This window comes from Cnephaeus nilssonii (genome assembly GCF_951640355.1).
Source record: "Cnephaeus nilssonii genome assembly, chromosome: 9".
NCBI lineage: Eukaryota > Metazoa > Chordata > Mammalia > Chiroptera > Vespertilionidae > Cnephaeus > Cnephaeus nilssonii.
In genome coordinates, this window is record NC_137080.1 from 31,292,519 (window position 1) to 31,318,391 (window position 25,873).

At 40.3% G+C, this 25,873-nt stretch overlaps 1 protein-coding gene across 1 annotated transcript in view; it reads left to right on the forward strand.

Annotated features, from left to right (window-relative positions):
• Nucleotides 1-247: 247 nt before the first annotated feature.
• The window catches only part of ADGB (androglobin), a gene marked incomplete at both ends in the record, with an annotated part of 140,638 nt that continues 115,012 nt past the window's right edge, over nt 248-25,873 (forward strand). The window contains 5 exons of the mRNA XM_079781170.1: nt 248-321; nt 17,443-17,602; nt 21,548-21,640; nt 22,750-22,821; nt 24,576-24,785. Coding sequence (XP_079637296.1) covers nt 248-321; nt 17,443-17,602; nt 21,548-21,640; nt 22,750-22,821; nt 24,576-24,785 — 609 coding nt within the window. The remainder of the gene's footprint in view (nt 322-17,442; nt 17,603-21,547; nt 21,641-22,749; nt 22,822-24,575; nt 24,786-25,873) is intronic.

Here is a 25,873-nt window from a genome sequence, read left to right on the forward strand (position 1 = left end):
GGTACAACTCCAATTGATCAGAGCTGCCCATTAATCCTACTGTCAAGCCCAGATTCCTCCGCAGACCCCCAACCCCTGAGATTCCGCCTGGATGCAGAGATCTGGGCCTCTGCGTTTGCGCAGCACTCACGCCCCCAGAGCCCTGCCTTTGTCTACGGGGCGCGCGCTGTGGTCTCCTGGCAACGGCAGACGCGGAGCCCAGGGTCTCGGAGCCTGCTCCCAGTCCCAGCTGAGCCCAGCCTTTGCCATGACCACCAAACAAGCCAAGAAGAAAGAGGTGCATGGTATCACTTCGGTGCATAGCTCGGATAAATCTAAAGAGTAAGGGACCTCTGCCGGCCCATCCACCCCTAGCCTAACCGCCTGGCCTTTCCCTTCTCCAGGGGCTGCTTTCCTTAACAAACTGCCAGAGCTGGATTTTAGCGGGCGCCCTCCCAGCTGCTTTATCTTCTGTGGGGACTCAGATCGGGAGATGGAGATTCTTGCTCCTGTTCCTCCCCCACGCCAGCTTCCACCCGCCCCCTTGCCCAAGACCCTACTTTCTCTGCTTCCGCTGCTGGGCTCTGTGTGTGTGTGTGTGTGTGTGTGTGTGTGTGAGAGAGAGAGAGAGAGAGAGAGAGAGAGAGAGAGAGAGAGAGAGAGAAGAAGAAGGAGGAGGAGGAGGAGGAGGAGGAGGAGGAGGAGGAGGAGGAGGAGGGATCTTAAATCTTAACTTTAAATGGTGATCCCCTAGTTTAGGTCTGCTCCCGTCTGTAGTTACTAATGTTTACTCCAAGAAATTATACAGAGCCTAGTTTATAGAATCTATATGTCTCTCTATCTGAGGTGTCTGTGTATGTACCTCCTTATTATTTTTACCCTTTGGTCTTCTTTTTTCTCTAGAAATACCCAGTCACTAATGGCACAGACTTTGGGCTACCATTTGAAGTTAAAAAATTGCTAAAATATATTCCAGTTATGAGAGAGTGCCAGCTGCCAAATCTACCTCAGTGGGATCAGCTGCCAAATCTACCTCAGTGGGATCACTCATGTTCTTCTGGCCATGCCTGTGGGGGTGGGGAGAGGCATTCTTTTTAACCGGATTCTCACATTTGGATGCCTATTTCTTCGCCTCCTTCCTTGCCTAAAAAAATTCCCACATTGGACTTCTGTTCTGGTCCCTAGTATTTTTCCTCCCTAATCTCCTCTCCCATCCTCATTTCCATGTTCATGATTCCAGATTCTCTAATTCCTAGTTCTGTCATAAGCAGGCATCCTGCTACCTGGCAGATAATACATTCATTTTTAACTTAATTTTTAGATAATGTATTATACACATAAGTACAATTTTAACAAGATCGCTCCCCTGCTAATGGCTTCCATTCGTACAGGTCCAAGACCTACAAGTTTCTATAAGATTAGGTCCCTATTACTTTTCTGGCTTTACCTTCCCTTGTTCGCATACTGGCTTCCTCTGCCCTGGTACACCCAGGGCTTGTGCCTACCTCAGGGGTTTGCACTGGCTGTTTCCTGTGCTGGAAAGCTCTTCCTCCCAGATTTCCATACTCTCCTCCCTCACTTCCATTAGGTGTCTATCTAAATGCCATTTCCTCATGTCAGCTTCTTTGGCCAATTGGTTTAAAATCGCAACCTCCACTTTTCTGACCAAACCAAAAAACTCCCTGTTTTCCTTTTTCTTCATTAATCTTTTGCTCATTTAACATGCTGTATATTTTACTTTTTAAAAATTTTGATTTATGTGTCTTCATAATAGAATGTAAGTTTCATAAAGGCAGGGCATTTCCCATTTCTATTTTATAGACCAATGAAACCTTAGTACCTCGACTGATTCCTGGGTCATACATAGTAGATACTAAAAAATATTTATTTAATGAATGAATGACAGTGATTAAATAAGAAGTTATAAAATTATTGTAAATAATTTTTAATAGACTAAAAATAACTTAGTCAATGATGGTTAGCATTAATGCACATTGAAGGCTCATAACTCTTAAGGAACTTGGGGAAAAAATGTTTGACTTTAAAGAGTTTATATCCTGGAAGACATGAGATTCCTAACTCCTATAAGAAACTCATCAAACCAGATACCATAAACACAGTAGTGGCCTGGTCCTATGATGGTTAATAATGCCCCTATGGTAAGATGCTAACTCTTTCCTTGCCTGTACTTCTTATTTCTTTTTGAGATGATAATGTTATTTCTAAAATGTTTTCTTTTCCAGGAAATATCTGAGTTGAATTATTTCAGTAAAAACATATGTGTATATTTATGAAAATGGAAGAGTAAAAGCTAATAGTTATACAAAACCTAGGCTTTGCTAGAAGTTATCTACTGAGCATTAAACATCAAATCATTAGGTTTTGCTGTAGCATTATATGATAGATTGTCAAGTTCATCATAAACCAAGTTTTTCCTCTAAGTTCCACTGGAGGACTAATCATAGATACCAGGCTAAGTCATCAATAAAAGGTAAAATGTTACACAGCATAGGGCCCAGAGATCAAAGTCTAGCAAGGCTCTGCTGTAATTATCATTTGAATATACTGGGGACATATAGAGTAAGTTTTTATATGCCATTTTACAACACCTTGTGGTTATACATCCAATAAAGGCAACTAACTCTACCTAACGTGGCTGTCCTGGATACAGAAATAAAAGAAAAAGTCTTCAGAGTCTTGAAAATGGCCATCCCATGGAGTCTCATTCTCTGAGAGCTGCCATTTATAGCATATATCTTTTCTTCCCTAAAATTATGTGTCCGATTGGGAACAAGGACCATGTCTGGCTTTTGCCTAGCATGTGGCTAGCACATAATAAGCAGTTACCATTTGTTTATTAAATGAGTTCACAGTTTAGTTATACCCAGCTTAGTTTTCATTCTTTCTGATTTTGATTGAGGCTCAGTTCTCCCTTCCTTTCTGTCTGATTCACTGTTGGCAAAGTAAAAAAAAAAAAAAAATTAAGATGTTACAACTGCGAAAGCAGAATCATCTATGTCCACTTGTGACCAAATTTGTAAATAATTATGATTTTGAATCCCCAAGAAAAATTATGCCAGGTAACTGAGCTGTCAGTTTTACACCAAATTATCATATTTCTGCTTTAGTTATTCTCTATTTCTCTGTATTTGGGAAGAATAAAATCTATATTATAGGGTTTGCTTTGATACCAATTTTGTGATATTAGATATGTCATTTTTCTATTTCAACATTTAATTTTCTATTCTTTAAATGAAGAGCTATCTAATTAAAATCACTACCAATCCAACATATTCTATCCTCTCTTCTCTGCTTTATTTTTTCCCTCTAAACTTCCATGACTTTCATTATATATATATATATATATATATATATATATATATATACACACACACACACACACACACACACACACACACATACACTAGAAGCCCGATGCATGAAGATTCGTGCTAGAATGGGCTTTCCTTTCCTTGGCTGCCGGCACCACCTTTCTACTCTGGCCCAGTCCCTTTCCACTCAGGCCCCAGAGCCGCCTCTTTCCACTCCAGGAGCCGCCTCTTTCCACTCCGGCCCCACCTTCCCATGAGCCCCAGAGGCCCTGAGAGACCAGGGGTGGGGCAGAATGCCTGCATCCCGCCCCTGTCACTTGGCGCCTGTGTATGCAAATCAACCACCATCTTTGTTGGGTTAATTTGCATATCACTCCTGATTGGCTGGTGGCATAGTGGAGATACGGTCAATTTACATGTTTGTCTATTATTAGGTAAGACTAGTGGCCCAGTGCAAGAAATTCGTGCATGGGGGCGGGGTGTCCCTCAACCAGGTCTGCACCCTCTCCAATCTGGGACCCCTTGGGGGATGTCCGACTGCCGATTTAGGTCCAATCCCATTGGGCCTAAAACAGCAGTCGGACATCCCTCTCGCAATCCAGGACCGCTGGCTCCTAACTGCTCACCTGCCTGTCTGCCTGATCACCCCTAAATACTCTGCCTGACAGCCTGCTTGCCCCCAACTGCCCCCCCGCCAGCCTGCTCGCCCCCAACTGCCCCCCCCCCCCCCCGCCGGCCTGCTCGTCCCCAACCCCCCCCCCCACTGGCCTTCTCACCCTCAAATGCCCTCCCTCCCTGCCTGCCTGATCACCCCCACCTGCCTCCCCTGCCAGCCTGATCGCCCCCACCTGCCCCCCCCACCAGCCTGCTCGCCCTCAACTGCCCCCCCGCTGGCCTGATCACCCAACTGCCCCCCACTGGCCTGATTGCCCCCACCTGCCCCCCCTCCCGCTGGCCTGATTGCCTTCAACTGCCCCCCTGCCGGCCTGATCACCCCTAACCACCTCTCCCTCAGCCCTGCCACCATGGCTTTGTCCAGAAAGACGTCCCGAAGGTCTCCCAGTCTAATTAGCATATTATCCTTTTGTTAATATAGATTTACCACCACTGTGTCCATGATAAGTGAGGGAATTTTGCCATAGTTAAATAGTTAAAACTTTGAACTATATGTCATGGACAAGCACAGATGGTTTTAAATATCAAAATGATGAATTATGAGCTATAATTTTAAAACTGCATGGAATTCATACTGGATAAGAATCAGGGTAGCAAGAAATTGGTGGTGGTCTGAGAACAGGGATGGCTGATTCTGGGAACTTTCAATGATAGGAATATTTTTAAATGGGGGGAGGTGAATGGGTACAGAGCAGACCTGAAGGTGATTGTGGTTCAAGCCTATAAGAGCCAAATTTCTGATCTTCAATTGAAGTGACAAAATGTGCTCTGATGTCCAGGTGATGCCACCACATCTGAAAAGACAAAAAATTAAATAGTGTAGATAAAGTTTAATTACAATTTTCTAAATGCCTTACCTTATTTATTTTTGCATTCTCTTCAGGGCCCGGCACAATGAGAGTTTAATAATGGTGTGTAATTTAATTGAGCTGAACTGGAAACCTGGTATGGCAGCTCGGCCATAAAACCCTCTGACTCAGAACCAGACGGGGACTGGAAGCCAGAGGGAAGCGGCCCTGTCAGTCACCCCAGGGATGCATGGCAGCACGTGGCATAGATTGGGGCATTGTAGAAATGTCACAATATGTAAATATAAAAACCTAGCCCAAAGCCCTGTTTAATGAGGTTCGATGTAGCCCTTTGGTCTTAGTGGGGTCTGCCTTCAGTTCTTCCTTTGGAATTGTCTTCATCTGAACATTTATTCAACAATTTATTAAACTTTGACACAGTTTAAGAATCGTCTCTGGCAGTAAAATACATTTTTTTAATCACCCAGTTTTTAGTTTGTTTAGTTAAAGTGGTTCCAAATTTACTCTGTAGCATTTTTAGTGTAGTAGACATTAGATTAAAAAGATTTAAATTTATAAACTCATGGAATTTGTACTTTATTATTACCTAAAAATATAATCAAACTCATACTTTGAAACAAATAACATTGTTGTTAATGTTTCTAGATTTAGCAAATTAATAGTGCCTCAATCAGAAGTGACTATTTAAAAATATTTTGATTGACTTTAATATTTCTTTGACATTTCCAGGTCACAGATTATTTAAGTCAAGGGATTAAATAGTCTGTAAACTGGTCATGCCACTTAATGTGAGATAAAATTATTAAAAACTGTAACCAAGATGGATTAAAAATATACCTCTGATATGACTTGTATACTTTGTATAATAGGAAAGATTTTTCCCTCACTTTCACCCTTGACAAAGAAGGTACACATATGTTATAAAAAGTAGCCAGTCAAGGAATGTTAAAATTTTATTAACATTCCTTCCCAAGGTCAGTCCATGCTAATTAATTCCAGGTTCTGGGGCTATAACTGTGTTAATTTTGTATGGCTGAATTAACATATGGTGCATTTTTTAAAGTGAACAAATATTTATATTTTGCATGTTCTTTTTTGCTGGTGTCAAAATGAATGCAATAGTCTGAATATTTTGTAATTATTCTTAGTCCTTCTGACCTGATGACTGTCAAAAGTTCATATATTGAGGCCGTGGGCCCCTGGATCCGGGTGAGCCTGGCCCCGGGTCCGGGTGAGGCCGTGGGCCCCTGGATCCGGGTGAGCCTGGGTCCCGGGTCCGGGTGAGGCCGTGGGCCCCTGGATCCGGGTGAGCCTGGCCCCGGGTCCGGGTGAGGCTGTGGGCCCCTGGATCCGGGTGAGCCTGGGTCCCGGGTCCGGGTGAGGCCGTGGGCCCCTGGATCCGGGTGAGCCTGGCCCCGGGTCCGGGTGAGGCCGTGGGCCCCTGGATCCCAGTGAAGCAGTGCCCCTGGGTCCGGCCGAGACCAAACCAGAGGGAGTCGGACCTGCATTACCACCATTTGTCCACCATCCAGAGCTGAGGGGTCAGTGCCGACATGTACTCATAGGGAACTGGTGGACATTGATATTGGGTCTCAAAAGAACTGTTGGTCCAGAAAGAAACTCACTACAGACTGATTCATTTGCCTGTCAGCATAACTATTATTGCTCGTCGCACATTCAATTCTTATAAGTATATCTCTAGTGACATATGATTTCGCTCATCTAGGGGAAATGATGAACAACGTAGACTGATGAACAAGAACAGAACCAGAAACAAGGAGGCATCGATCGGACTATCGGGCCTCAGAGGGAGGATAGGGGAGGGTGGGGGGAGGGGGGAGAGATCAACCAAAGGTCTTGTGTGCATGCATATGAGCCTAACCAATGCTTAAGTTCAACAGAGGGTTGGGGCATCCAAGGGGAGGGGTGTGGGATGGGAATGGGGGGATGAGGACAAATATGTGACACCTTAATCAATAAAGAAATAAAAAAAATAAAAATAAAAAAAATAAATTTCCACCTTTGTTGTAAAAAAAAAAAAAAAAAAAAAAAGTTCATATATTCCCTTAGTTCAAGTTCACAGAAGATCAGTGTGCCCTTTCTGCCCCCATTCCCTCACTCTAACCTTCAGCCCAGAGTACCCTTCCACACTCTCAGAGGTCAGGGTAAGCTCGGGGCCGCTCCTCCTCATCTTCACTTTCCGCAGCACTTGCTTCTGAGTAGCGCTGCTTAGGAGGGTGTTCAGAGGAAACGTATTGAAGCTGAGAGGAGGAAATGTACCTGGGTTAGTTATCAATTAATGAAATCGGCCCACAGTCACCAAACCTTGTGGACACACTGGCAAAAGGAGAGAAACAGGGAGAACTGCGAATGTTCTGCCTGCTTTTGCCCCACGTCTGAGTCACAAACACAATGAGACTTGAACCAGGTCAGGCCAAGGTCAAAAGTGAAGGCTGGAATGATCACACTGGCACCAGAGTCCTTTCCGCATACCGTTATACTGAATTGGAAATTAGAGGCAAAGCTTCCAAGCAGGACAAACAAACTGGCACTGCTCCCCCTTGAATCATAGGCTCGGGGGAATTTAGGGCTGGTTTCATCAAAGATAAAGAATGAGCTTACGAGGAAAATAATTTGGAGTTGTGTAAAAAAAAAAAATGTTCATTGGAACCTGTGCATGTACGAGTCTGTGGATTTGGGTTAAAGCCATCCTGGATACTCATGCCTTGCATACCATGTGCTGTGCTTGCTCTTTATAAACATCAGCTTTGCTGCTGGAGGTGTCGCACCCTGGGAAAAGGCAGAAGCTTAATTTACGATCCCAGCAGCCTCCCTGCCCTGGGGCCAGAGCAGCAGGAGCAGCTCCAGCTTGTTTGTCCCTCCCTGGCTCTCTAGAGGGTTGGGCTGCTTGCAGGGGAACACGTGTCACTCCAGCTACACACTGTGTTGTCCTTGCATGGAGTCCTCAGTTCTTTCTGCCCCTGCTTTGTTTCTTTCTTCTATTCCCCAGAATTAAGTGATTCTCCAGTGGCCTTACTTCGCTCTCCTTTCTTCCCTCATCTGGTCATCTAAACAAGCATTCCCGATTAAGACGACCAAGTTAACATCTGTCGTCCTTGTCAGGTAATTGAGCTCAAGTTCACTTGGATGTGCTCATCTACCCCAAAGCTAAATATGTCCAAAGTGGAGGTCATCATGTTCTCTCCCAAATGCATATACCAGGGTGGGCCAAAATAGGTCTAAAGTTGTGAGTATCCAAAATACAGAGGTTATTCTTGTATTGCCCTTTGTTAATTGTTGTATTAGAACTGTAAACCTACTTTTGCCCACCTCTGTATTTTCCGTGTTCATGTTAGAGAATCTTATTAGGACTTCCCTGATACCTCAAGTCTAAAGAGCAGTCATCTTTGACCTTCCCCTTGCCTCTGCTCATCCTATCCAGTCAGTTTCCCTTTGAATTTCCCCTCCGAATTCTTTCTCTTCCCTGGCTCAGCATTCGTTGTTTTCCTTGACATCCTCTAGTTTGGGCCTTTATTAATTCCAGGTAGAAGCATTGAGAAAACATTCTAGTTCCCTTGTCTTCAGTCAAGGGTGTTTCTGACCAAGTGTACTTTATATGTAACTAGAGGCCCGGTATATGAAATTTGTTCAAGGGCCTTGGCCCTGGCCCCTGCCCGCTGCAGCTTTGTCCAGAAGGAATGACGTCTGGAAGGACGTCCAGTCTAATTAGCATATTACCCTTTTGTTACAGTCAGTAATCTTATTACTGACAATTCCAATGATGGATGTTCCTGTTTTAAAAAATAACAGAAGGAAGAGAGAGAGAGTGAGCTAAGTGTCAAGGCCCCACCGAGCTTCAGCTCCCTCCTGTTCTCTGTATCAACAAAACACTAACATACTATTTACAGTCTCCACTTTCTCCCTTTGCACCTCTTTCTATCCGCCTTTTAGTTGGTCTCTCCTAACCTTCAATCCCATCCTTAGTTTCAGTGCCACTTGTCCATGAAGCCATCATTTGATTTTTTTGAACTTGAAAGCAATTTTCCACCTCTTCTGTGTTGACAAAGCACTTTGTTTATAAGTTCACTTAAACGCTTCACTTTGCCTTTGCATTTTTTATTGTGTGTACTTATTCACATTAATTTTGTTATTTGAGAATATAAACTGAGTCTTATTGATCTTTGTATTCACATAAGCACAATGTATTTAAAAAAGATAATGTTGAACTTTTATTTTTTATTCTATTTTTAAAATTTTACTTTATTTTTTCATTACCATTTATCCCCTCTATGCTCTCTTCTACCTCCACCCACTCCCCTCCACCGCCCATCACCACACTTCTAAAATTAAATGCCCAATTAAAGACGTCTACTAAAACCAAGAGAATAAAAGGTCAACATTGTAATCTGGCTTTAACAATTTTAAATTTTTCTAAGATTGCAATTTATTTCCTTACATAGTTAATATTTCTGAAGAGTGTGGGTCAGAATGCCCTTAACCCAAATTAAGTCAATTGTGTAATTCTATTCATATTTTGACTACTTCAGGATATTAGCTGACACTACTTATGATGGCATGCTGATTGCACATTGCAGAAATAAACTGCCTCCCACTATGAATAAAATTATGTCCTTACCCTGAACAGCATGCTTGAGGAAAACAATGGCAAAATTTCAGAACCTCATTCTATTGAAATTTTAATATCCTTACAGTGAAATGATCTAACGAATATATAGGAGTTTGTGTGTGTGCATAAGATTCTGCTGCTTTTTTTCCTCCTTAGAAGTCTCTGTGAAGATCTCTCCTCTAGTGCTCTGTCCTGCAAACTCTACCTGCCTTGGTCTCCCCAGACTCTCATCTCCTTCTCCTCTACTCAGGGAGTCTGCTGGGATATGCATGGGCTAACTCTCCTGCACTGGCCTACTTCTGGTGTCCTGACAGTTACAGGTTAAATTCAGCTTCTTTTCCAAAATACACTTAGAGACTTTTAAGCTTGGACTGCTTCTGCTCAAATCCAATTCCTCATACCTACTTGTGGATTTCATGCACTATTCCAGCCCCCAATCCACAACTTACAGGTTGTTTCTGTAATTAGTCCATTGACTTTTTATATTGAGGTATAATTGACATATTACATTATATTAGTTTCAGGTGTACAACATAATAATTTGATATTTTTATATATGGTTAAATGATCACTATAATAATTAGTTAATATATGTCATCATATATACTTTGCATATTCATTTTCTCATTCAAATTAAGACTTTTTTCTGTGATGAGAACTTTTAAGATCTAATCTTTTAGCAACTTTCAAATATACAATATGGTATTATTAAATACTAGAGGCCCGGTGCACAAAATTCGTGCATGGTTTGGGGGTCCCCTCAGCCCTGCCTGCACCCTCTCCAATCCAGGACCCCTCAGGGGATGTCTGACTGCCGGTTTAGGCCCAATCCCCAGGATCGAGCCTAAACCGGCAGTCGGCCATCCCTCTCACAATCCGGGACCACTAGCTCCTAACTGCTCACCTGCCTGCCTGCCTGATTGCACCTAACTGCCCCCCCGGGTGGCCTGGTCACCCCCAACTGCCCCCCCTGAATGCATAGTTGCCCCCAACTGCCCCCCCTCTGCTGGCCTGGTCGCCCCTTACTGCACCCCCTGCTGGTGTGGTCACCCCCAACTTCCCTCGCCACCAACCTGGTCACCCCTCACTGCCCTCACCTGCTGGTCTGCTTGCCCCCAACTGCCCCTCCCCCCCCCCCCCCCCCCGCGGGCTTGGTAGCCCCATGCAGCCTGCTGCTCAGTTGTTTGGTTGCCCCTCACTAACCCCCTGCCAGCCTGGTTGCCCCACTCAGCCTGCTGCTTGGTCATTTGGTCACCTCTCACTAATCCCCTGCCAGCATGGTCACCCCATGCAGCCTGCTGCTCAGTCATTTGGTCATCCCTCACTAACCCCCCTGCCGGCCTGGTCGCCCCACGCAGCCTGCTGTTCGGTCATTTTTGGTCATCCCTCACTAACCCCCCTGCCGGCCTGGTCACCCCACACAGCCTGTTTGGTCGTCCGTTCAGTTGTTTCAGATGTGATGGTCACTTAGTCTTTTATATATATAGATTCCATGCCATCAGACCGTCAAACCTCAGAGGGAAGGTAGAGGAGGGTGGGGATAAGGGGGAGAGATCAACCAAAGGACTTGTATGCATGCATATAAGCCTAACTAATGGATACAGACACCAGGAGGGTGAGGGCATGAGTGGGGGGTAGGGTGGGAGGGATGGGGGATAAGGACACATATGTAATACCTTAATCAATAAAGAAAAAATAATAATAAAATAAATAAAATAAATTTTCACAAATAAGTTTTGTATATATAGACTTATAGTCTCTGCTAAAAAGGACATTGACAATCCTATCTTAATAGCATAATTAGACTCTGTGGAAGGGAACATTTAGCAATATATAAAAATAGATTTATCTTTGGAATCTTTTATAAAACTTGTAATTTTAATGGATTGAATCATTTACTAATACTTGGGTATATTGCTATGTGAGTAAGATAACTCTGTGTATATCCCTAATTTTTTTCCTGGTGTGTTAGGTTTGATTTCTTTACATGTTTATATTTCCTAACATTTGGCAACATATATTTCCTAGTATTATCAGTTCTTAAATCTTCAAAAGTCCTAAGCTACTTTTATGTTTAAAGATTATCTTGTTCTCAGAATTGATGAGACCAAGAATGAGGTGATTTAAATATTTAAAGGATCCAGACTATGTTAGAGCAGTAGTTATACTCTGGCAGTGAACTTTAAAGTTCAGAGTTTCAACACTTGTACGTCATCATTTGAAGTCTGCAGTATATTTGACATTGGGCCTATTTGACCAGTGTTTATATTGTGTGTATAGCACTATAGGTGAGCTACTGAACTGATATAAGATACCTCTAATTGGTACCAGCAATGTTGGCCCTCAGTTCCTGAGTTCAGCAAAAAAAGAAATCACAGCCAATAACTCTAGTGAAAGAGGAAGTATATTAGTTTATTTAGCATCAAAGCGAAAGTACATGGGAAGAGATTTGAGCAGGCTGCTCAGAGAGCTGCCTTGCCCCTTTAGAAAGGAAGTCACAGAGGCAGAAGAATTGAGCCAGCTGGGCTGTGTGGACTCAGGAAATAAGTTACAGAGACTAAAGAAGGGCCCTTGGAGAGACGTTCAGGGGATTAGCCCAGGATGAGCTGCCACTGCCCATTGCTGCCCTGATTGCAAGTCTCCTGGGGACCCTTAGAGCTTAGGAGAAAGAAAGCAAAGATAGCCCTAGCTGGTTTAGCTCAGTGGGTACAGCATTGGTCTGTGTACTGAAGGGTCTGGGTTCAATTCCGGTCAAGGGCACATGCCTGGGTTGAGGGCTTCATCCCCAATAGGGTGCATGCAGGAGGCAGCTGATCAATGATTCTCTCTCATCATTGATGTTTCTATCTCTCTCTCCCTCTACCTTCCTCTCTGAAATATATATATATATATATATATATATATATATATATATATATATGCAAAGATACATGCCTGAAGAGAGAAGGTGTGGGCTTCCTTTGTCTTTAGGGGTTTTATTTGTTTTCTAAAGGCAGAAATTTTAGGGAAAGTCTCAGGGAAGGGTCTCAATAGAATATTTCACCAGCTATCCAGGTTTGTCCTTTAATATGCTGATTCATCAAAATGAACATATAGGGTCAAGGTTGTGGTCTCCACTGATTGTTTAGTGCTAGGGCAGGGGGCCATTCACCAATGCTGCTGGTCCTGATGTCAGCCATGGTATAACTTCATCGGGTTTCGCTGTTTTTCTGGGCCTGCAGCTGAAACACAATTGAGGCCTGGATGTTATCTCTAGTTTGACCAAAACTCTGTCTCTTTGAGCTACAAACCCAAAGCTTTGTTCCTAACATTATTTGATGCTGGTAAAAACCTCATGGTCTGAGTGCTGAATGCTTTAGGGAGTGGTCCTGCAAGGGAGAAGGAGGCAGGTGAGTGGGGGTGCTGTCTGAGGCTAGTTTGAATTAGCTATCTGTCTCAGTTTCCCCATTCCACTTGCCAATCATTTTTTCTGGCTTCATACTATCCTGCCTCATAATAAGAGTCTTTTTAAATGATCTTCAACACAGATGGAAACGAATTTGACATGTTACAGAAAAACTAGGCCAATTAGTGGTAAAGATGAGCAGCTTAAGGGAGGGAGCCAGAACAGTTCCTTACACTTGACAGAATGAAGAGGAAAGCAAAACATGATCTTAGCAGGGTCCTCGTTTTTTAAGAAAGTATATCTTCCTTTTATAAAAATAGCTTTTATTTGAGCTCCCCAAATGAGGTAATTTTATCATGGTTTGAGTGGATACAAAATCACCAATTTCTTTTATCTGTTGTACCAACACTCTTGATTTTTCCATTAATATGAAAAATTTCCCCTTTTTCCTAAAACAATTCTTCTCATCATTTTCTCATATTTCCCTACATGCTACTTAGGGACTATCCTTTACAAAGTATATATTCTCAGACTTTCTTCTCCAACAAGATGGTCGATTAAGATTTTTTTTGAAGGTAACAATATCTAGAAATGCCTACATAAAAAAAAAATCTCCAGAATTCAGAAATGAGGAGGGAACTGAAGGTCAGAATGTCATGGCTCTGAGCTGAAGCTGCTGCTTCACTAGGGAAGGCTTACCAGTCTTATGAAAATGGAATCTTTTTTAAAAACATATTTGGTCAAGGTCTTGAGCCCAGAAAAAGAAAAGGAGTGTTCCAACCTTAGATAAAGGTATGTCTTTCCAAGAGTTAAATTCTCTTTAATATGGTGAATGTGAAAACCTACCCAACCAAAAAATAAGCAGAGAAAGGTAGCTTTTCTCTGCATGGGGTCTGACTGAAAAAAAGAAAATTTTTCTCGAGAAATAGAAACTCTTGGCATGAAACTGCAAAAGTTTGAGATCTTGCTTTAAAGCACCTATGGGAAATGTAGGAAATGGGGAAAAAAATTGGTGAGCATCTGGTCAAACTCTACCTACATGCAAAAATTTGAAACAGTATTAATTAGAAATATATTACTATAAAGGCATTTGTTCTTTTATTTTATGTAAATAGATAGATGACAGAGAGACAGATAGATTGCTATGTTGTTCAGACACTCTTCCCAATGTTGGAGATGAAAGGAATGAACAAATAACCCAATGTTCCTACCCATGTAGACAATACAAACCCTTCCTGTGGAAACATACAACAAGCACATTAATAAGGATTGTCAAGCACTCTAAAAATAAAGCAATAAAAGCATGCAGAGAGGTGAGAGTTGCTATAAAAGCAGTTCTTCCTGCCCCCAATCCCAGAAGTTGACTTTTGAGAGAGACCTTAACCTTCTTGTTGCTAAGTACACTTATTTGTTTATACTTCATCTTGTTTGATCTATTAGTAGCATTTAGACCTGTGGCTCATTATCTCAGTTTTGAAAAAAATTGCTTTTCTTGACATCCAAGGCATCACCCTCTATTGTTTTTCTACCTCACTATTTCTTATCACTGCTGTAACATAACTGAAAACAATATGTATTTATTATTTGCACTTGTAGAGGTCAGAAATCCAAAAGCAGTCTCACTGAGCTAGCATCCAGGTGTCTGCAAGGCTGTGTTCCTCTCTGAGACTGGAGCAAAGAATCCTTTCCAGTTTCTGAAAGCGTTCCACCTTCCTTGGCTGCAGCCTCTTTCCTTTTCATCAAAACCAGCAATTTCGCTTTTCTCTGTGCATTCTTCAGGAGTCACATCTCCCTCTGATGACTACTGTCTCCTTCTTCCACTTTTGAGAACCTTTGGGATTACATTGGGCCCACCAGATAATCCAAGGATAATCACCCCATCCCAAGATACTTAAAGATATCTACAAACTCTCTTTGCCACGAAAAAGAGATCCATGTATCCATTGGCTCCAGGAATTAGGATGTGAGATATATATTATATATATATAATAATATTATATATATAATAATAATATATATAATAATATTATATATATATTATTTAGTCTATAATTAGTCTATAATACTGACTGCTTTTCTCAGTTTTCTTCCTACTCTCTCTGACTTTTAACATGGAATGCCAGGGCAAATGTACAGCTATAGTGACAGTTCTAATCCTGAAACATTGTGAGAGTGATTGGTGAATAGCCTTAACAATAACCTTACCAATAACCCTGAACCCAAGATATTTCTGCCCCTTGCCCTGGGTCCTGACCTACCCTGAAGACCTTACATACCCAACCTACCACTTAAAGTAAAGAATAAATGTCTGGCCTTTCTGGTAGCTTTGAGGACATGACCCAGCACTGTGACCAGGGTCCATTTAGATTTTTCATTCCATACCAGTTTTTATCTGTTTTGAATATGTCTCTGGGAGTGCCTATGATAAATTCATATTGTTTTAAGTCATGATGTTTGTGGTGTAGGTTTGATCCCCCATTAGGGGGTATGTGGGAGGCAGCCAATCAATGATTATCTCTCATCATTGATGTTTATCCCTCTCACTTTCCCTTCCTCTCTGAAATCAATAAAAACGTATTTTTAAAAATATGTTTAAAATATATTCTTTTTAAATTACAAAATTTTAGTCATGTCATCTTATACTTCTGCTCAAACCCTCCTTTGCTTCCCATCTTCCTCAGACTAACAACCAATGCTCTTTGGCATAGATCATCTTTACAATCTTAACATCTCCTGTTATCTCTCATAATCTGCCCCCACCTTCCCTTCAGCCACACTGACCTCTAGATCATTCTTCAAATAAGCTAGGATGCTCTCTGCATCTGGAATATCCTTCCTTGCTCTTTGGACTTGCTGTTCCTTGTGTCCAGAACATTCTTTCCACAGATAGCCACACAGCTTGATTCTTTGTTTTCTTTCACTGTTTACTTCAATATTACCCGGTCATAGAACACTTTCCTTGACCACTGTATTAAAACTTGGGTATCTTACCTCTTCAGTTCCCTCATCCTGTTTTTATTTCCCCTTAACATTCCCCACTTTCTAATATACTGTATATTTTACTTAAATTATGCCTTTTATTTTGTGTCTCCACCCACTAGGACAGTGGTCGGCAAACTCATTAGTCAACAGAGCCAAATATCAACAGTACAACGATTGAAATTTCTTTTGAGAGTCAAATTTTTTAAACTTAAACTTCTTCTAATGCCACTCCTTCAAAATAGACTCGCCCAGGCCATGGTATTTTGTGGAAGAGCCACACTCAAAGGGCCAAAGAGCCGCATGTGGCTCGCGAGCCGCAGTTTGCCAACCACAGCACTAAGATATGAACTCCATACGGGTAGATTTTAGTTTGGTTTGTTTATTTCTCATTCTAGGGACTAGTGCAGGGTTGTAGCCTCGTGTGTAGTTAAAACTTGAACAATTAAACAAGATGCCTAGTTTAGACTTTAAAATTCATAAAAATAAAAACTCAAGGTTTAGAGATGTGAAACTGTAATACACTAATAATGAGAGTATAAATCAAGTCCAACTTTTCTATGGAAAATTAGGCAAAATATATCATAAGCTATAAATATGCATATATTTTGGTAGAGTCTCTTTATTAAAAGCCATCCTACGGAAATAATTAATAATGCATAGCAATATTGCATGTCCATATTTAAAAAATAGTCATTAGGCTTGTTTTTAATAGTGAAAAAAATTTTAAGCCAATACCCTCAAATTTCTAAAATAGAAGCTTAATTAAAGGAAAGGCAGTATATTCATATAATGAAATATTATGCAATCATTAAATTCATATTTAGATAAATATTTATTGATCTGGGCACTATTTTTTTAAAATATATTTTATTGATTTTTTTACAGAGAGAAAGAGAGAGGGATAGAGAGTTAGAAACATCGATCAGCTGCCTCTTGCACACCCCCTACTGGGGATGTGCCCACAACCAAGGTACATGCCCTTGACCGGAATCGAACCTGGGACCCTTGAGTCCGCAGGCCGACGCTCTATCCACTGAGCCAAACCGGTTTCGGCGATCTGGGCACTATTAACAATATGCTGATAAGTGGGTAAAAGCAGTCTATAAAAAGAGTATGCTGAATGATGGCGTCTTTGAAGAAAAGATGTGTATTCTTGTATATTAGCGTAAGGAAATGGGCAGTTGTTAATGTGGTTTCTAGAATGGATTGGGTATGCCCTTCTTCTTTACCTGATTGGTTAAATTTTCTTTTTAAATAATGATCACATAGTCCTTTTATCCTGAGAAAAATAAAAATTACGTTTGTACTAATCTCCAGAAAGCTATTAGTACTATACATGTAAAGGATTTTCAAGTGGAAATTGTATATAAATATTTCCCTATGTGGCATCTTATAGGTTTATGATGAATGTCCTGCATTAGTAAGTAGGGACTAATGTACAACATTTATTTATGGAATTGTCTGTTTGGGATATTTCAGTCATTAGAACCCTAACATGTGGAAGCTGTATGGCCATAGGTATGACTGTATTGAAAAATGCATTTACCATGACTGCTGACAAGAGAATTACATTTATGTCATGCAATTAATCTAACATTTCATCTCAGAGATTTGAATTAAAACTAACCCACCTCCCTCCCGCTCTGTCTCTAGTCAGTACTCTTTTGGTAGTAATACACAAAGTACTGTTGAACAGAAGAAGTGGAAATTCCCAATCTGGCCAGAATGGAATGAAATTGACATAAATACAGAAAAGTGGGATGCAGGCAAAATTGGAAAAGAAAAAGACAAAGCCGGAAAAAGCCCTATATTTGTAAGTAAATTTGAAGGTCACTAGATTTCATTTTGGTCTTTAACTCTACAATAGAAAAAGATTTGCTAACCTGTAAGTGTACTCATTTTTCTCCACAGCCTCAATTCAAAAGAGAACTTCTGTTTTTGTCCTCATCCTACCTTGTCATCCAAACTTAGTCCTGAGCTTTGGTGGATCACACTTGAATAAATGGGACAAGAGAGATGACCAAAGAGGCATAATGAACTAAAAGGGAAATTGATAGGACAGGTTAGCTAGAGGGTTTTGGACAGAGTTGGGAACCAGGCATTTCCTTAACCAGGCTGTGGTTTAGAAAATAAGAGACCTCTGCAGACTTGTGAGCTGTTATTTGGAGTTTACAGGAAAGATAGTTGTTTTGTTTTAAAGAGAGTGAGAGAGTGTTACAGAATGGCTAGGTTGAACTCTGGTGTCTTTATTTATATAGAGTACTCTGAAATAGTACTTAGTGGCATTTACATTTTGTTCATAAAATGCAGAATCCCAAACTGTATGATTCATATCAGTAACTTATTTACAAAAGATATTCAATGCATATTACTAATTTCTGCCTCTCAGTACTTGAGCAATTTCACATTAGCAATGTGTGTGGGAATGCATTCTTTATACCACACCTAAGTTGATTATGGAACTCTTAGGTGCAGAGGACTTTTTAACATTCTGGGTCCAAATGAAAAAAGTCACATTTTACATATTTTTAAATATGTTTATTGATTTTTTTCTTTAGAGAGAGAGAGAGAAATGTGAGAGGGAAACATTGATTGGTTGCCTCCTGCTGGGGATCTAGCCTAAAACCTGGGCAATGTGCCCTGATTGGGAATCGAACCAGCAACCTTTCAGTGCAAGGGACGATGCCCAACCAACTGAGACATACCACCCAGGGCTATTTTACATATTTTAATAGCATTCCAAACTTATGGAGGCTGTGTGTGAGTTTACATCAGGAAGGTAGTTTGTGCAAATCCTTAGTGAAGCCGTTGAGCACAGCAGTGCCAAGCGGTACCATCTGGGACAGAACCTTGCTCCCCTACCCCAGTTCTGTTCCTCAGCATCAGCATTCATGGCTTGGGAAGCAGCAGTCCCTCCACTGGAGTGAGTGGTGGACACTGCAAGGCTTGAGATTACATTTCTGTGGTATATTGGCACAAGAGCTCTTAGCCATGATTTGCAGCATTGATTTTTTTTTTACCAGGATTAATTGCCTTAAGCATCAAACCATAGCAGATAACCTTGAAACTTTACAGAAAGCGGCTACTTTGGATGTGAGGCTAGTGATCAGGGTATCAGCCTCAGATGGATTAAACCTTCCCTGCAAGCTCAGAGTCTGGCCCCCTACTTCAGCTAAATGATGGCAATGAAAGGACATGATGGGTGAACCAAACTGAGAAGTATACGATGACGTATTGCAAGGTGGATATAAGAAATATACCTAAAATAAAGTGAAATGGAAAAGTTACCATTAACTTAATGTGAGGGGTTCAAATCCTATAGGAAAGGGAATCAAACCAGGATGAGCCCCACATTCACCTTGGTTTTGTTTATTTGTTTCTCTCAAAGACATTTATCAATTTAAGCCATGGTAATTAGAGTCCAAGTACAGACTAAGGCCTTGGGGCTCGTATCAGAAGGGAGAGAATCATTAAGGGCTGCCAAGTAGGCAGAACTTGTCCAAAATCCTAGCGGTAACTACAGAGAAGTGATCTGAAAATTTTGCATATAATTTTATTTTGAGACATTTGCCCAACTTCTAAGCTATGTATTTGAAGCTTTTGCTGCTGAGAAAATGAGTAAAACGTTAGTAGTTTGAAGGCTAAATAACTGGGAAAATAATTAGAGAATTCCTGGTACTATCGCCAGAAATTAGAATTCAGGGTACACCAAGGGAAAGGACCCTGATAAACACTCCATCCTTTCAAGTAGGACTGCACTGTGTTCTATATTGAGGAAGGGCAAACCAAATTTACACCAGCCTTACCAAATCCTGAGGCCCATTCTTGACTGGGTCAAGTTCGTCTTGTACTCTGTCTGCCAGAAGAGAATAAAATCCTCCTCTCTGGAGCAAGACGTTATTATTTATAGCCCGTAAAACTTTTTATGTTCAGTGTATAGCATGCAATCAATTTTACTAGACATGAAGATAAATAAAACCAAGCGACTGAAAACCAAGAGGAAAAACCAGGTAATATAAACAGAACCACGGGTGACTCTGATTTTCGAATTGTCAGATAGAGGACTTTAACCAAATTAATATTTGCAAGGAAAAAAAAACAATGGGAGGGAATCCCAGAAGTCTAATGCAGCTTCTGGAAACCTCAGCCTATTTTTAAAAATCTCATTCGCGAATCATTTGACTTGATGTTGGGGTTGCCTTTGTCTCCATCTAAATTATTCCAGTATCTTAAATGTTTCAATAAACCACATGCTCCAGATACATACAGACACTTAGCTTTAAACCTTAGATGATGCCCTCAAATATAACCCATTCTCAGGACACACCAGCATTGGGATAAAAATATGATTACCATGAAAATCACAAAACAGTATTTATTCTCCCTCACCCCCATTCATTAATATGAAATTTAGTTACCTTTTTTCCCTGTGCAGATAGTTCATATTTCTTAAGTATTTTGCTTGTACTCCTACCACTTTTCATATTATTTCCTGTAAGGAGCTATACACACACACACACACACACACACACACACACACACACACACACACCTTTATGAGCTGTGAAAACTTTTACACAGTAGCTGCCTGAAGCCTCTCTAACTTACTAGACCACTAATATTTGTGAGTAGACTCTTAGATATCATTCTTTCTTCAGAGCTCACTAATTGACCTCAAGATTTAATTAATTAATTTAATCTGGGGCATTTATCCCACGGAAATGTAAATATGTTCACATAGCACCTGTAACCTGTACACAAATGTTCATAGCAGCTTTATTAGTAACAGCCTCGAACTGGAAACCATCCAGATGTTCTTCAATGGACAGATGGTAAGCAAACAAATATCCAGATCATGAACTATTGCTCAACAATTAACAAGAACAAACTATTGATACATACAACAACTTGGATGAAATGAATCTTCAGAGAATTGGGCTGAGAGGGGATAAAAACGGGTCCAAAGGGCTACATACTCTATGATTCCATTCATATAACATGATGGAAATGGCATAATTATGGAAATAGGACCCAGATTAGAGATTGCTAGGTGGTAGGGATTAAGCACAGGGTGTAGAGTTTAGGGTAGGTGTGGCTATAAAAGGGCATAGGTAGGACCCTTGTGCTGATGAAATTGTTCTGTATCTTGACCGTGTCGATATCTATTTCCTGGTTGTGATATTGTAGTATAGTTTTGCAAGATGTTACCACTGGGAAAAGAGAAAGCAGGAACTCTCATATTATTTCACACAATGGAATGTGAATGTATAATTATCTCAAAATAACAACTTTAATGAAAACAATAAATGAAAGTCAAATCAAAGGTACACATTGCATATACATATTATCTTTTTTATGGATTCTAACAGTTGACAAGTAAACTTGTTCAGTTTTCTCCATTAAGTTAAACACAGCAACAAAACAAAACAGTATTTTCAGTGGGCAGGAACTCCATATCTGGCCTTTCCAAAATGGTTTTCCCTCCATTCCTACTTCACATTCCAAAGAAGCTCATGCTTGCTTGTATTGTTTCTTCTGCGATCAAAATGATACTCAACAATCAAGGTCTCATGAATTAAATACAGTATCGTTAACTTCAGTATTTTCCAAATATCCCATAAACTAGCTCTGAGAACAAACAGACGCAATGCTCTATAAATGCCTTTTTATTGATCTATGCATTATTAATTTTTAAGATTGAGTTGTTTTTATTTTAATAAAACCATATAGAGATAAAACTCAATGTATTTTCATATAGCATTATTTTGAAGACCCTGAAGGCAAGATTGAATTACCGCCATCACTGAAAGTTTATTCCTGGAAACGTCCACAGGATTTTTTATTAAATCGGGTAAGAAGTATTTTTATTTATTAAACAAAATATATATTAATGATGGCATGCAATATGCTAATTATGAAAATCTACATTTTTAAACAATTTAGGATAATTTTTTCTTGTGGTATTCAATAATAATAAGTAATTGTGTTTTGGCATTTAAATTAGAAATAAATGTTTATCGGTATGGTTGAATATTGCTTGTACTGATTTCCAAAAGAATATTGAAATTTTGTTTAGCACCTCCAGTTTTCTTTTTCTTCTCCCCATGATGTCACATTATAGCCCTTAATTTCTGACAGACTTTCTCCTTTCTACTTTTTAGCAGGAACTTATATGGCATGAAGGTCGGTTTACTGTAGTGTTTATTAGCCTTAATTTTCAAGCCCAAGAGACTTGCATTTGGATCTCTCTATCCCAGGGATTGTTGAAGTACTTTCCAAGGGCCACCTTCATTTCTGGACCCTATGCCCAGCCACTTTAATCATATTGACTAGGACATCATCTGAGAAATCTTTATTTAAAATAGCACTTATGTAACATGAAATATTAGACCCACTGGCCTATCTTCCTAATAGCTATGTTCATTGAAATATATTTGGTGTTTCCAAGTACTTAATTATCATTAATGCCTTTTTTCCCTTCTTGGATCTTTTATTATTTTTTAGTTAATGCATAGAAAATCAGTAGGCTTAATTAGTTACTAGTTAGCTAGTCAACTGATTGCAATGGAGCTGATTCTTGCATACATTATGGAATCCATTGAATCTCTGTTTCTATTCAAAGTAATTTTAACCCAAAAGTTTTATCTTTTATAAGCACTACCAATGCAAGAAAATATAATTTATCCACCATATTTTTCAATTACTGTTACTAGCTGAGGAAGTCAGATAATCCTACATTTAAAAACACTAAGATGAGAAAATGGAAAGATACATCTCTCTTCTTCAGAGTATTTATGGAATGTCACCTGCACCTGTAACAGAAATAATGTGCTTACTTTTTGTCTCTAATCTCTCTGGTTGTAAGAGATGAAATCGGGTTTGGCCTGTGGACAGCACATGAGCTACATATCCTTTCTATTTCCTAAGGAATAATACCTTCTTTAAAATATTTTATTTCAGGTTCCAGTAGTTGTAAAGAATGAAACCCAGTTTGACTTGTTTTCAGTAAATGAACATTTACTCTGCAGTGAGGTATGTACAGAAGCACGAACTAAAGCCTCGTTGCAAAATGCCTTCCGGACCAGCTTAAGCAATTCCCAGTCTCACTTCTCCTTTGCTCACCTTTAAGTTTTGGTATAACTGAGCTGTGAATACACCGGACTTTCAAAGGGAAAGAGAAGCCCCTTTGCGTTCAGCAGGCAAATTGTGGGGAGCTGTTAGTATCAGCACTGCTTGGTCTGCTCTCCTGCCCGGTACTGGCTTCTCACAATCTAGGCTTTTCTCCTCCAGCTCCACATGCCTGGTAATTGACTTAAAGTTGCTCTCCGAGAGAGAGTAGGGTGTTATATTGTTTGATTTGCTAATATGGGGGAAATCATGGGGTGCAGTTTGATTGCAACACCTCCTCTAAACAAGCCAGTTACTCAGCACAGCGGTCCTACTTCCTGTGGGGTGCAGGTCCCCACCTCCCCACCCAGCCTTTTATCCGTCAGAAGCAGACTTGTTCCACTTCCCCACGGTGGTTATTCAGAGACAGGGGATTTCTGATGGTTTTCTTTTAAGACCAATTAGAGGAGTGGAGCACAGTCATTATTGATTCAAACCCTTTGTCTTTCTTATGTTTAGTATTTCAACAAAATTATCTCCCAATTTATGAATCCTAAACATATATAGACTTTAGCTTTTTTACTTTTCAAGAGAGGAAATTATAAAATAACATGTAGTATTGTCATATTTACAAGAGGATACCTGATTGGCCTATTTCAACTTAACCAAAATAAAGCAAATTAAGAAAAACATAAATCTTATGAGGTCAGTTTCAAGTATTTAATCTGTAAATACCAGTCAGTAAAACATGAGATGAATATTTCAGAAAAGCTAGTACTACTGAGGGTAGTAGTGGCTTTACTCAACACCCACTGTGACACATAGATTTCTTATGTATTGTTTCTATTACTCACAAAGAAGGCTGAAAAATAGATAGTTTAATCTACATTTAATAGATGAAAAACTGAAATTGATAGAGGTCGAAGTGACTTACTCAAGAACAGAAGGATTTGAAGGAGGATTCAAATCCTGGTCTCTATTTCTACTCCAAAGCTCAGCTCCCCACTGGGCCTTTCTGCACGTTTTTAATGCTGCAAGTGGGAGTTTCACTTGGAGCATTTATTTCTACATCTGTAGATCAACACATGAAATATGAGCTTAGCCTAACACATGTACAGGCTTTAAAAAAAATTAGAGTATATTTAAATGTGTGTGCAAATTTAATTTTTTTCATGTCTCATTCCTTGTCTAATTAATCTTATTGATAAGAAAGATATATTTTTTTCTTAAACTTCTTAACGTTTACAGAGAAGTAGCTCCCTCATTTATAAAAAGTTAATTCCAAAGTAAATCATTGTTTTCAGAAGCATTCAGGCTCTCTCTCTCTCTCTCTCTCTCTCTCTCTCTCTCTCTCACACACACACACACACACACACACACACACACAGAATTCAAATGAAGGTCTATGTCAAATGGAGGTCATTGACAGTTTACTCTGGAAGACAGATCTTAGCTAAGAATAGATTTAATATTACATCTTTTAGCCTGTAATATGACAATACTTCCCCCAAACAAAAGCAAGATGTATGACTTTATTCTGCAGGTCAGCAATGAAAATGTGAACACATTACATATAGAACTTAATGTTATTATGGGAAGTAGGTTTTTAACTGATTTCTCCCCTAAATCACAGTGCCAACAACTGAAAAATAACTAACACTAATGGTTTTTGTCTCTAGTTGATGAGATGGATTATCAGCGAAATCTATGCAGTGTGGAAGATATTCAATGGGGCTTTTCTGAACAATAATTTTAAAGGGACTACAGGGGAACCTCCCCTTCCCATCTGGAAGCCCTGGGAACACATTTACTCTCTGTGCAAAGCCGTGAAGGGTCACATGCCTTTGTACAACAGCTATGGAAAGTATATTGTGAAACTTTACTGGATGGTAAGTTCATGTTCGTGTGCATGGAAATTCATTTTCTTTAATATTCAAATGTTTCTGCCTACGGGCTGATACCTAGGCGAATACAAAATGATGCCGTTTATGCAGGATATCAATCCGGTAGCTGCTGGGGGGAAATGTCCTGCATTCGTAATTTGGGATTAATAAGAAACAGTTGTTTCTCCTGTGATACCAGTGCCCTGTGTTTTTTAAATTGGTGCTTCATGAACCAGTTTGTGGTTCAGGCAGGCAGGCGGCGCAGGCAGGTGGATGCACTGGGCTCTCTCCCTTCCCCTGTTCTCTGTGATGTGCTGTCAGGGTCACGAGCAGGAGGACGTACTTGGGCATGGTCCACTCCTTCTCTCCTGGCACTTGCTGCTGCTGAGGAACCTGATGCCATCGTTTTTGTGTGTTTTTTTTTTTTTGTCCTAAACTTGAGATTTGTTTTCATGTGCACAAACCTTACAGTGACACAGAAAGTTCTACCTCTGCCTAAAAGGCAGCCAGAGGGATAGTAAGAAGTACATATAGAGAATCAAAAACCCCTCGGTTATTAGGACAAAGTAGACTCACACCACAGGCAGCAATGCGAGATTATATTAGACACCTTTGGGTTGTTCATGGGGAAATGCTCTTTCTGAAGACCCAGAGTCCCCGGCAAGACCAGCGACATGATTTGCGGGTCTCCTTGTCCAAAAATTGTTAGCAATTTCAAGGCAGTGATAGCAGCACTTTAAACCAAATATGAGGCCCTTCTGAGCATGGGGTCCTGTGTGAAAGGTCATATGCCCACGAAACTGGTCCTAGTCACTGAGAAGGTTCTTGCACATTTGAAGAAGTGGGGAAAGCATGAAGAGTTACACATTCCATTCTATATGTCTAAGAACACGACTTTTTCTTAATGAGGCCACGCCATCCATCTGGTTGGGCTAGGGAACGTTGGAAGACCAATGCTTAGGAATTAAAAGGACCATGACAGTGGGAAGGTGGAAGTAAAGAAGACAGGCTTAGCCACTATTTTCCAAAATAGGATTTTGAGGTTTGTTTTTGGTATTCATAGCAAGACCATAGACCTTGAAAGTCAAAATGTT